Below are 13793 nucleotides of genomic sequence, written 5' to 3'. Positions count from 1 at the left end.
TATGAGTGAGTACATCCCATGTTCATCTTTTTGTGTCTGGGTTACCTCACTCAGGATAGTATTTTCTATTTCCATCCATTTGCATGCAAAATTCGAGAAGTCATTGTTTTTTACCGCTGAGTAGTATTCTAATGTGTATATATTCCACACTTTCTTCATCCATTCTTCCATTGAAGGATGGGCTTGTTGTTTTTCAAGGACCCTGTGCTTCCTTGTAGGGTCCAATGAGGACCTGCACTTGTAGGAGCAAACTGTATATCCTTAAGAATGGGGCAACATAGTCAAAGTACATTATGTAGCCATATGAAAATGTTTTTCTGAAACTTACACGTGTTAATTTACAAAAGAAATAAAAGAATGCCATTCACCCAAACTTCAGCTGAGCCACTCAGTAAAAATAGGGCCAGTGACATTTTTCATTTGGTTCATAGTTATCTGCTGTGTTATCTTCTCTTCACCATGGAAGAAACCAAGAAGACTCGTGTCCAGATGCCCAAAAGAAGGCAAAAACCAGTGAAGACCCAGTGGAATGCCCAGTGCGTCCTTCTCACCTACTTCCAAGGGGATATCAGCAGCGTGGTGGACGAGCACTTCTCCAGAGCTCTGAGCAAGCTCAAGAGGCCACAGGGATGGAGTTCCTCCAGGCACGGTGAAAATGTGGTCCTCAAGAATGGTGAGTGTTAGGAGGGAGGAGGCTTTCACCAAAAGACCAGCTCTTTGAGGTACTCCGTGATCTCGGCTTTCTGTGTGGCTAAGAAACATCATGGAGACCTTTAGGGTAAAATGGACCATGCTTAGTCAAATGAGCTCACCTACATCACTGTTTTTATGATTGTATTAGTGCTGATTTCCTAGTCTGCACAGTGTTGAGAGCTCTGCCACTGTCCGCTCCACTCCAGCCAGCTTTCAGGGCTGTTATTACTACTGTCGGCCTGAGGGCAAGAACACCAAAGGATCCACGATAAGATAAAGGGCAACCCAGAGTCCTGCCAGCCAATAGTGGATGATCTAGCAAGCAAGGGAGGCCCTGTGAGGAGTCTTGCCACATCTCTCTCCCACCTGTCAGGGGTGCCTATTGCTCAAGAGAGCCAAGTCACAGTGTGTAATTAAATTGCTTGTTTGGGGGAAGCCATGGATCAGGGGTCGTGCTATGCCTTTCATAGACCTTAGGCACTTTTGCCTTCATGGGTCCCTTTAAATTGCAATTTATAATTGCATTTGGACAAAAACAATCTGGACCCGGATGATGCATTTTTTTTTTCCTGTATGTGGAATATCAGTTTCATGATCTTTTGGTTTTAAAGTAATGATCCTGGACTCCTGCAAGGGACTCTAGACATTGTGGCTCCTCTGCCTGATGGGGTGAGGCAATGTGGTTCCTCTTGTCTTCTCAACATGTTCATGCAGGCTGAGGCCTTGCTGATGTTAGGAGCTCACTGTTTCGCTGACCAGGCCCGCGTGCTGCGGATGCCTTGTTTCATAGGCGGACGGATGGCCTCTAAGCCGGGCGGTTTATGCAAAGCAGACACGTGAAGCCCCTGACCGTAAGCAAGGCCATCTGTTTGCAGACTCTGTCACCCTGCCTTTTTCCTTCTGGAGTACACAAGGCGTCAGCGTGTATCTGATGTGCTGACCTTTGCAGAATCTGCTTCTTTCCTAGAAGTTAATTTTCTAGGTAAGCTATTTGATTTTCTCAGAGAATCTTGTGGGTCAGAACGATGTGGCAGAGATATGGTAGAGGATACTCAATCCGGTGAGTGCTGTTTTCCAACTACTTCTCACGATGCCCGATTCATGGAAGCCACCCAGTAAACACTGCTTGGGTGACTGGAACTGTGATTTGGAGCACAACATAATGACACAGAATGGGCATGCTATGAAGAAAAGGGATTTGGGCTGGGGGTGGGGCTCAGTTGGTAGAGTACTTTTCTAGCATGCCTGGAGCCCTGGGTTTGAGCTTCAGCACCACAAAAAAACCCACATGTGGTAGCACATCCTTACAATCTTAGCATGTGGAAAATGGAGACAGGAAGACCAGGAGTTCAAAGTCATACTCTGCTATATAGGGAGTTCAAAGCCAGCCCAGGTACATGAGCCCTTGTCTCAAAAAAGGAAAAGAAAAATACTTGTTTGGGCATAGAGTTCTGATCCAAGGTCAAGGGCCCATTTCCGCTATTGGTGACACAAGACAGTGTGATGCCATGTGTCACACAGCAAGAGCCTAGGACAATATGTATATTACTGGCTTCTCTCCTTCTTGTCACAAAGCCACCTGTAGTTTAATCATTCATACAGTACTGATTCTGATGACATGATTGAATGATTGAATCCCTAATCATCTCCCTGTAATCACAGGGACCCGCCCCCTGTAATCACAACAGACTAACTACACTTGGTACCTCTTAATACCTTACAAGACAGGTTAAGATCCAATGTGAGCTTCAGAGAAAACAAATCACATTGAGTCCACAGACAAGGTCACCGCAGAGAAGGGCTACTTTGTGACACGGAGCCTTAGATCTACTACTCCCTCTGAGTGTGGTCACAGGGCATGTCACTTTATCTGCCTGTACCTGCTTCCGTGATGCTAAAATGGACCATTATCAAAGTACAAAAGGATGCTTTCAAGATGTCAGTGAGGTAATGGATACCAAGTGACAAGCAGCAAGCGCTGTGTTTATGGGGGTTGTTTTGAATGATTATTATGGCTACAATGGCCTACATTCAAAGCATTAGGATCAGAGAGCATCAAGCCCCTCCTATGAGCTTTTACATTGTACGGTGCTTGGCTGGGTGACTGTTCTAGTGTTTTCTGGGACTTATGACCTCACCATATATGAAGCTGCTGCCTACCTGTAGACCTTGGGCATGGCCTTGTTTCTTAGTAAACCAGCTTCCTTGGGCCAAAAAGAGATGAGGGCTGTCTTCTTCACTTAGCTTCATGGATATTGCATTTTCCTCTTGACAGTTTCACAGACCCCTTACATTTGGTTCGGGACTAGGCAAATATTTTATTAGCTGACTGAACAACTGAAGAGAAGACTGTCTCCCTCCAGCTCTCTCTTATCATAGCTGGAGTCGGGTTTCTCCTAAGCTTGGTTGCCTCAAGGAAGGGCCCCATGAAAGAAGACTGGGCTGGTGAAGGTTCTCATTGCTGGTGTTATATGGCACACAGGCTGCCTCAGACATGGTGAGAACTGATGAAGTGGCCTTTCATTACTGACTGCTGCTTAGCATTCCCTTAACCCCTTCGGGCCAACCCCAGGCACCAGGCAGCCAGGCAGAGAACAGGCCCCCATTCACAGGCACCCATAGAAGATTTGCCCACATTCTAAAGGCACTCTGTCAAGCCGGATATGCAAAGTCCAAACACAGAGACCTATATGGAAATGCTACCAAGTCTCCTGGCTTCTCCCACTAAGTTCGAGTTATTTATTTCTTTTAATTATATGTCTATAATATACAATGGGTGTGCTTTGGGAAAGAAAATAGCTGAAGAGACCTTAGAGGTATCTCCTCTTTTAGAGGATGGTGGGGACTTCACAGTCAGTATCTGGGAAAGCTTCAATAGTTGTTATTTCTTGAGGCAGGGTATGGTCCTGGTGCTCAGGGGTCTTGTCTTAATAACGGGTTTTTCCTGTCCCCTTCCTCCTAGTCCTAGTCCCAAGTGCATTCGTAGACCTGGGAACATGCTCAGAGGCTACTAATAGAAGGTTAGGGGTGCTGACTTGAGCCCGCTCAGGTCCTCCGGAATCATCCTCAAAGGCTTCCTATCTGCCGCCATTAGTGGGATGGGAAGGAAACACCATGCTTCTCATCCATGGAGAATAGTTATGTGTGGTATAGTCCTGCTTCCGGCTTGAGTGCTGTCAGCATGGTACCTTCCTTTCCAGTAAGAAAAAGGACCCATGTGTCCCTAGCCTCTGTGAGGAGCCAGATACCACAAGAAATAACTGCGTTTACTCCACCCCTCAAAATCGACCACAGCTTAGACAATGTAAAGATGAGCAAAGCTAGCCGAGTGCAGTGCACATACCTGTAATCCCAGCACTTGGGAGACTAAAGTAGGGTGATTGCGCATGTGAGGCCAGTGTAGGATACGTGGGGGGAGTTCGCTTAAAATAATAATACTAATAAAATACTAGCAAATCAAATCTATGGTTCTTACCTTTAGGGGTGGTAGCAGTAACTGGGAGGGCACACACACACACATACACACACACATATATATATACACACACACACATATATGCGTATGTGAATATGTATATATGTGTATGATGTGGGATTCTCCTCTGTATGCTATGAATATATTTTATTACAATTGGTTAATAAAGAAGCTGCTTTGGCCTATAGCAGGGCAGAATATAGCCAGGCTGGAAGAGATATAAATAGAGAGAATAGGCAGAGTCAGACAGACACCATGTAGCTGCCGAAGGGGAAAGATACTCTGAATCCTTACCAGTAAGCCACAGCCTCATGCTGATCTATAGATTAATAGAAATTTGTTAATTCAAGGTGCAAGAGCTAGCTTGAAATACACCTGAGTCATTGGCCAAACAATGTTGTAATTAATATAGCTTCTGTGTGATTATTTGGGTGTGAGAAGTCGGGAAATGAATGAGTGGCCTCTGTTTACATGTGTGTATGTGTTTATGTATATATATATACATATATATATACATATATATATCATGACTATCATATGAAAGCTTTTTGCTGGAATCTGGATATGACTTATCTTACTGCATCTTCACACCAACCCTATTGATTACTGTGCCTGTATTTCTGGTGAGGAAACTGAGGTGGACAGTCCAGTCACCCCTCCAGAATCTTACCACAAAGGCAGGACTCCCTGTGTAGTGCTGTTGGCCACTCAGCCTGAAGATACAAACCTACATTCTGCATCCAAACTCTCAGAGAAAGGAACCTGTGTATCTAGCAAATACAGACTATGAAAGAGAAGATAGGACTGAGAAGGACTCCTTGGTGTTCCAGAATAGGACTGTATCTCTAAGGTGATTCTTCAGTTGTCATGTGATTTTGTCATTAGTTAGTTCAAAGAGCATGAATCTTGCCCTTGAGTGAATAAAATATGGAGGGACTTGTGTCACCAGCCACATGGACAAAGAGCACAGTCAACATGTACAGACTGTGCAGGCCAAAAATTGGACTTTCCTGCTCCAAGGTGTGTGTGCTTGTGCTTGTTCGTGTGTGTGTGTATGTTTCAAACAGAGTGCCACATGGGGTTATAATGCACTAGTATTAAAGGCAGAGGAAGAGGAGAAAAGAAAGAGGAGGAAAAGGAAGGGGAGGGGAGGGAGATGGAGAGCAGATGAGATCAGCAGGAGGAAGGCCATCATCCAGTTATATATTTATCTTCACAGCTGTGGCTCATAGTTTGGTTATTTACAAGTCAAGTCTTTTTTTTTGTTTAAAAATTGCTTAGCTGGATGCAGTGAGGCTTGCCTGTAGTCCTAGATACTCAGGAAACTGAGGCAGGAGGATTGTTTGAGACCAATTCAGAGTCAGTCTTGAAAGAATAGTTAAACTGTCTCAAAAAAAAAAGATTTTCTTTTGTGTGTGTGTAGCTTTGGAGCCTGTACTCGAACTCACTCTGTAGACCAGGCTGGCTTTGAACTCTGCTTCTGCCTCTGCTTCCCGAGTGCTTGGATTAAAGGTGTGCATCACCACTGCCCAGCAAATAAACAGAAGTTTTTAACCTGCAAATAGTATACTCATTTTGAAAATTTTGAAACCACAAATGCACACACCTCAATTTTTACACAAAGCCAATTTGCATGTAAAAAGATTAATTTATTTTTATTTGACAATAAGCAGAACGACACATCTTTGTGCCATTGTTACATATTGTATGACAATGTTTCCTAGCTTGAGAGTATCATGCTTTAGAGAAACCACATTTCCTAAACTTCTGGATTATTAGTAATCTTCCAGTATATTATTAACGTAACTTTAAGCATCCTTGAAGCTAAAATTTTGCTTTTATTTTTGATTATATCCTTAAGATAAACTGTTGTTGATGGAATGACCAAGGCTATAGTTTGCTTACACATTGTGTCCCCAATAAAGTTTCAGTGTGCTGATGTGAGAAGCTGTGAGGTCTTTTTAATTGGCAGCATAAGAGGAAGGGATGGGTGGAGGGTAGGGGAGTGGGAGGGGAAAAGGGGAGGGGAGCATGAGGGATTGAGTAGATCAAACCAGATATAGTCCAGAGAGGGAGAGCAAGAGCAAGGAAAGAGATATCTTGAAAGAGGGAGCCATTGTGGGGTTAGTGAGAAACCAGGTACTAGGGAAACTCACAGGAAACCACAAGGATGACGCCAGCTAAGAATCTAAGCAATAGTGGAGAGAGTGCCTAAACTGTCCTTCCCCTGTAATCAGATTGACGTCTACCTTAATTGTCATCATAGAACCGTCATCCATCAACTGATGGAAGCAGATGCAGAGATCCAGAGTTAAGCACTGGGCCGAGCTCCTGGAGTCCAGTCATAGAGAGGGAGGAACAATATTATGAGCAAAGGGGCCAAGACCATGATGGGGATACCCACAGAAACAGCTGACTCGAGCTAGTGGGAGCTCACTGACCCAGGACTGACACTGAGGAACCAGCCTAAGACCAAATTAGGCCCTCTGCGTGTGGGTGACAGTTGAGTGGCATGGGCAGTCTGTGGGGCCACTAGCAGGGGAACCAGTATTTATCCCTAGTGCATGAATGGGCTTTTTGGAACCCATTCCCTTTGGAGGGATACCTTGCTTAGCTTAGATACATGGGGGAGGGCTTGGTCCTGCCTCAAGTGATGTGTCAGACTTTGTTGACTCCCTATGGGCGGCCTCACCCTCTGAGGAATGGATAGGGGTGGAGTGGAAAGAAGTTGGAGGAGTGGGAGGACTGGGGGGGGGAGGGAACTGGCATCGTCATGTAAAATAAGATTGTTTTAAAACTAAAGATAAAAAGAGGTGGGTTGCTCCTCTAAGAGACTCTGTGTTAGTTCTCAATTACCAAGACAGTGAGCTATTATGCAAGAGTGAACTTGACCGCTGAGGTGTTACCTGGCTTCCGATCTCCCCTTGTAATCAGTCTTGTACACACTTCTTTAATGAGGTCATTCACTAGGCTTTCTTCACTAGTGCTTGTGTTTGAACAATCTATCTTCCTCCGAAACTATTAGCTAAATAAACCCAGTCTCAGCATCTTGTAAAGGCAAACGGAGTAACACTCAGCCAAGAGTTTCACTAATTGTAGCGATTGTGAGTGTGTTTGTGTATATCTGATATCTGTTTATCTATCTATCTATCTATCTATCTATCTATCTATCTATCTATCATCATCATCATCATCATCTTTCTATATATGTGTGTATACACACATATATGTATATGTATGTGTATATATATATATATGCTTTTATAATGTTACAAAGTGACAAGTTACCTGCTCACCTTAAAACAGAAAGGTTCAATTAAGATTTATGAGTAGTGTGTGTGTGTGTGTGTGTGTGCATGCACACATTTGTGAGCATACACACGTGTTTGCAATGGGGTATGTGTATTCATATGCTCTAATGTTTGTATTTGAATATATGTGTGTGCATTCATTGGAATATGTAGCCAGGACCTGCTATGTGCCAGGCATGGTGAGAATTCCCAGGGATATGATGGTGGAGAGGAGAAATGAGCTAACTCCATTCATACTGGGTAATGGGAAAGAGCATTAGTGAGTGAACGAGAGAGTGACTGATAAAATGACTTAACACTGCTGTGAAGGGAACAAGCAGGTTAGTGCCACAGAGAGTAACAGAATCCTCTCTAGCCTGGAGACTCCTATTTCTAAGAGGATGATGTTAGAGTTGGTATGTCTAGAAAGTAGTCCAGAATAGAAGGTCTGGGCTCCCATCCAAGCATGGAGGTGGGATCATTCCCTGATTTGGGTACAAACTTTATAGTACAACAAAGGGCTTCTTAAAGATTCTGGGGTTTCCAAAGTGTGCATGGGAGAGAATGGTGGTATCTCTGACTGTTCTTATGAGGAGGGAGGAGTGGGTACCACTTTAGCTTAAATAGTGAGGAGGTTTAAGGTGTCACCCTATGCCCACAGAGCAGATGGGCATTGCTACAGGCATCGCTGCCCAAGAACCCTGAGAAAGAGTAGCCCACCCAATGAAGGGTCTCCACTCAATGGGCCACAAGCATCCAAAGCAGATCTAGAAAAGTAGGTCCCTCAGACCACTCAATATTGGGGTGCTATGACTTCAAGATTGAAATCCCGTGTGCACTTCCACATTCTTTCATGGAAACTGTACTGTGGTACCCCCAGTGACTACACGGGCCTTTGGACAATGGACAACAGTACTGCCTAACTCCCCTTAACTAGAACAGAAACAGTTAAGAGAAGCTTTGGAAACCTTCTGTGGCCCTGCTTTCCGCATCCCAGACATTCAGTGAGCACCCGAGGCATATGTATGAGATCTGTAAAGCCGTCCAGACGGAAACTGCCCTGTTGTCAGAGGCTGGGCTTTGTTTCTAATTTGTGCTTAGGACATGCAGTACTCCCATTAAATATGAAGCATAGACGCTGATTATTTGAAATCAGCTTAATCATTCTGTTCCAGGGCACACGGTGCCCCGAGATCTAGTTGCTAGAAAATACCAACTTTCAAAAGTAATATTAACCCCTGAGACTGTGTTGCAATGTATTTTCCTGTCTTTCGTTTTATTAGAGGAGCCTACTAGCACCATGGCTCGATGGGAGGGGTGTGAGATGCTGAGCAGAATGCCTGTGTCATATGGGATTTGCCATCCATATAACAGGCAAAGCTACCATGGTGGGTAGGGATACCCCAGCAGCACTGCGCTGGCCTCTAAGATGGTTTTTTCATTTTATACAAAATCCATTCAAACTAAATGTTGAGCAGAGCTGAAAGAGGTGCCCGTGGAGAGAAAGGGAAGCAGTGTCTCAGACAAGCTAGCTTTTGCCTTCCCTGTCACGCTCCCCTCCCTGCCCACTCCTCCTTTATCTTAGAGAGAGGAGAGGCTCCAGGATATAAGCATCACCTGGCAGAACTTCCTTCCCCACTCTCACCTGAGTGGATGCTAAGAATGGGAAAACCTCCATTCATGGTCTTGGCTACGGTAGACGTTTGTGATCTCAGAGTCGGCTACTGTCCCAGGTGCAATTGGGATAGGAATCTAAAGAGATTCCATCCCTGTTAATCAGTCCACATGGCCTTGACAAGGGGAAGTAGGGTCATCTGTTGACTCCAACCATTTTGCTGTTGCAGAGTGAGGACCAAGCAACTGCTTTCCTATCCAGCATTCACTGTTCTTGCTTTGTTTCCTACCAGCCCATTATGCTTAGCTACCATGGCCCAGTTTCTTATTTTCATGCTCAAGATTGGGTTCAGTTCCTAGGGTTGTGTGACAGACCAAGATAGGTAAGAACTAATTTCTTTATACAGTTCTGTGGAGTCCTCCTACCTGCCATATTTAAAGTACCAGATATACAATAGAGCTAACCAATAGCAGCAGCGGAACAAGAGCTTCATTACAGAAGACTTCATAAGGAGCCAATGTTCATGCGGGTGCAAAGATGCACGTACAATGTTCACTGAGATGTTGGTAACATAACTGAGAAATTGAAACAACTAACTGTGCTGTGCACAAAGGGAACCTTTCTTAGTATATCACTGACTTATGGTAGAGCAGTGTACAGCCATTTAAAAGCTAGTGTTTGTATTAGCAATAAGGTAATCTTTCAAATAAGTTGATACCACAAAAAGACTTCTTTAGTAAAAAGAACTAAAATCCAACTTTTTCCATAAGCAAAAGAAAATGGTCCTGATGAAAAACTAAATGAAACAGAACAGAACAAAACTGGTGTGCCTTATGTGTCTCACTCTGAAATGAGATGCCCTTCCAATTTAGCCTGTTCTAAATCATGTTGTATCTTTCTGCAATCATTCTGGATTTAGTCAAAAAAAAAAAAGGGGAGAGAGAAACAAATGTTTAATGTTTTTACCTTAATTTTTCTGGGCTTAAGCTTGTGCATAAATCTTTTTTTTTAAATTATTTATTTATTATGTATACAATATTCTTTCTGTGTGTATGCCTGAAGGCCAGAAGAGTGCACCAGACCTCATTTCAGATGGTTGTGAGCCACCATGTGGTTGCTGGGAATTGAACTCAGGACCTTTGGAAGAGCAGGCAATGCTCTTAACCGCTGAGCCATCTCTCCAGCCCCTTGTGCATAAATCTTGTGGAAGGAAATGATGACATTAAATTTAGTAACTTGAAAAAGGCTCGTGTTTGCCTCCATTCATTGCTGTGGGAGGATGTTTGTTTTGTTTGTTTCTCGAGACTGCATCTGCTGTAGCCCAGAGTGCTCTTAGATTCATTGTATAGCCCAGGCTGGCCTTGAACTCAAGCCAATCCTCCTGCCTCCATCTCCTGAGCATGAAATTATAAGCATGTGCTACCATGTTCAATGATATTCATGATATTTTAATGAAGCAAAACCAGTCTGAAAAATAATATAAACAAATCTAGAAGTGGCAGTAGCTACTTATGGACACTGTGGTTAGTGTGGGTTTTTAAAAAACATTTTCTGCTTACTTTAAGTCAAAAATATACTATGGGGCTAGAGACATTGCTTAGTGGGTAAAACCTCTTGCTAAGACAGTGTGATGACTTCAGCTCAATCCCTTGAGCCTATCGGTGAAGGAAAGAACTGACTCCTGAAAGTTATCGTTTGCCCTCCTGCACTTATACACACCTCTCTCAATAAAAATAATAAAAATAAATTATATATATTGATGTATACTATGTATAGTAAATTTCTTCTGTTTTGGACATTTGGAGAAAATACTTAACATAATGTCTGAATCTTTTCCAGATAGCAGCACGCCCCCAAATCAGTGGCATCTGACGCCTTCCTGGACAAAGCCACAGCCAGAAGCATGTCTTGCAAATGGCGCCAGCAGCAGCTGCAGCTTGGATAAATGTGATCCTAAGGCTCTAGATCAGAATCTGCTGTCTGTTCCCAAGACCCCCTCGGCACATCCTCAAGAGATGTGGCATTTTTCCTCTCTAGTGAGGCCAGACTTCGTAGATCCTGCCTACTTTCGTGCGTTCCCCAACAGGCCTCCGGCTCCAGTGGTCTACCCTGACGGGAGACGCGGGTCCCTCCTACATTTACTCCAGCAGGATAGATACCTAAACTGTCCTCTGGAACCTGCCGCCAGGGAGAACTGCAACCCTGCCAAGACAGCTGGAAGCTCGGGCCTGCACAGGAACCTGCCTCTCAACTCAGATCACTGTAAGGAAACGCTCACAGATACTTGCAAGGTCATTGTGGTTGGCAGTGAGTTGGCAGGGCGTAAGGGACTAAGACTCAAATACCGCCACTGTGGACATAGATGAGGCTGCCGCCAAGAGGCGTGATTTTACTTAAAACTTGCATATGTTTTCACTAGGCCACATTGACACACACAGCTTATGGGCTAAAGGAGACAGTCAGACAGCAGGCTTGGCCTGAAATAATCTCCCCAGTCTGTTGCCTTGGCTTTGTCCTGGAAAAAATGATGGGCTTATGCCTAAAATCATAGAGTCTCGTATTTACCTCCACTCCACTGAATAATCTATTTGCAAAACAGAGCTCTATTGACGTACCTACAGGCTCTCAACTCTGTTCTCCAAATAGGTTGACAACTTGCAATGATGCCAGACTCCTGGGCAAAAACAAGGGCAATCTACACCAACCATCTGCTCCACACATTAAAATTCAAAGCAGCTGGAGAGACCGCCCCATAGCTGACTGCAGATACAACAGTATCTGGCTGCGTGCGACTCCCTCCTGCACCCTGGGCTCCAACTCACTTTCCTTTGGGTTTCTGCACCCTGAACATTTCTTCTCCCCCTGTACAAAAAAAAAAAACCAAATTGAATCTAGATGTAAAAGACTCACCATAAAACAGGAGTCCCTTCATCGCTTTTTTTTTTTTTGGAAGAAAAAGAATGGGGGAGAATTACGTGCATGATACTTTCACCAAAATAGCGATGCACTCTGCCAGAAGATTGGCCTTTCTTGTGACGTGCTTGATAGATATAAGATATACCATACTCTTTCATGAAGCCAAGGCTGCATCTTCTAGCATCCTGTAGCCTGGGTGAATTATTTTCTCCCACAACTTTCTTATCCATACATATCTGTGGTTTCACACCCGAAGGAAACCACTGGATGTTCTCCTTGCTGTGAATGAGCATACAGTCCACAAAGGGCCCATTCAGCATAGCCCGCCAAGTCTGACACTATGTCCCATGTTAAAAACAAATTTCCCATGAAAATAGGACCCCACTCTTTCCCAAGTTTGATTAGCTACATATAGAGAAAAGAAACCATGCAAATTGCATGCTTAGGAAACTTCTGAAAATGTATATTTCTGTCTTCTTTTCCACAAATCTTTGACTGGATTCAGAAGGAAAATGAGAACAACTGTGTTTATATGTATATCTATGCATACACACAGCAGAACTCTGCTTCAACAGTTGCTTAGAAAGCAGATGGCTCAAATCAGCATTTCCCAAACATAGCAGCTCTAGAAAGTTCCAATCTGATTCAGCAAACCTTTAGTGAGCATCTACTAGAAGCGAGGCACACCAGGGCCAAAGAAGGATGCAGGCATTATCTTTTGCCGAGACTGCTTCACACATTCACAGAAATGTTTAGCATCTAAGCCTCAACTGGAGACTTAACATTCCGCTATCAATGTTGACATTGCTTGCATTCACTGGTGTCTGATCGTCCAGAATTCACTATGTTAGAGAGCCTTCATTAGCTCTGCCTGGGAGATGGGAAGAAGTTGTTAAAGGATGTTTCACAAGCAGAAGAATCTTCTGTTTTCAACATCCGATAAGAGAAATCATGTTTTGTGTCCATAAAGTGAAGAACAGGCAATCTGTGACCTCTGAGGTGGTACAGGCTCCCAGCCCAAGATTTCATTTCCATTCCTGTCTTCTTCTTTTCTAGATAAGAAAATCTATGGCCATGAATCTGCCCATCCCAGTTTTGGCAATGAAAGTAAGTAAACATTCATTGGGTTTGGACTTTCACAGTGTAGCTCTGTGCCCCAAAAACAAACGTGAAGAGTGTGTACTATAGCAACTAGAGTTTCCGGCAGCTTCTGGGAGCCGTGGTTCCACTATTAGTGTTTTTATTGGTTTCGTCTCAGTGTCAGAGTCCAAATATGCACTTTGTATTTTGCTAAATTTCTTGAACATGCTCTTACTCTGCCAGAGAAGCAACTCTGCTGAATTCTTTCATCTGAGCCCAAATCTGTCAAGGTGACTAAGAAGAATGAAACCGTGAAGATTAGCTGTTTGAGAGGTTCGGCTTTCAGCCACCCCAGGACTACATCTGTGGTCAGGGAAAGTGTGTCTGAGGCCCAAGGGCAGGAACCTGGGCTTTACACTAAATTCAAAATTAGAAGCTTCAAACTGAGAACAGTTTGGACAGAAAGGAAAGAGAGCTTTGATGCAACCTAACTAAGTTCAAGGTTCCAATTCAGCTTTGGTACGTACTAGTCTCAGGAACTTGCTCACAGTTTGCAAACCTCCCTATGCCCTAGTTGCTTCATTTATAAGACTATTATAAAATTAGTGACCACTGCTTGGTGGTGGTGGCACAGAGGCAGGTGGATCTCTGCAAGTTCGAGGCCAGCCTGGTCTACACTGCAAGTTCCAGGACAGGCTCTTAAGCTACAAAAAGAAGCCCTGTC

General features: G+C 43.8%; 1 protein-coding gene across 1 annotated transcript in view; it reads left to right on the top strand.

The window, feature by feature from the left end:
- Window positions 1-13793, top strand: part of Vgll1 (vestigial like family member 1) — a 20672-nt gene that overhangs the window by 4007 nt on the left and 2872 nt on the right. Inside the window, exons 2-4 of the mRNA XM_050159688.1 lie at window positions 432-673; window positions 10913-11335; window positions 13046-13096. Coding sequence (XP_050015645.1) covers window positions 460-673; window positions 10913-11335; window positions 13046-13096 — 688 coding nt within the window. The 5' untranslated portion in view covers window positions 432-459. The remainder of the gene's footprint in view (window positions 1-431; window positions 674-10912; window positions 11336-13045; window positions 13097-13793) is intronic.

The sequence above is a fragment of the Alexandromys fortis genome, unplaced genomic scaffold (genome assembly GCF_014885135.2).
Source record: "Alexandromys fortis isolate MF-2015 unplaced genomic scaffold, M_Fortis_MF-2015_v1.1 scaffold_95, whole genome shotgun sequence".
Lineage (NCBI taxonomy): Eukaryota > Metazoa > Chordata > Mammalia > Rodentia > Cricetidae > Alexandromys > Alexandromys fortis.
This window is presented reverse-complemented; position numbering and strand designations above follow the sequence as displayed.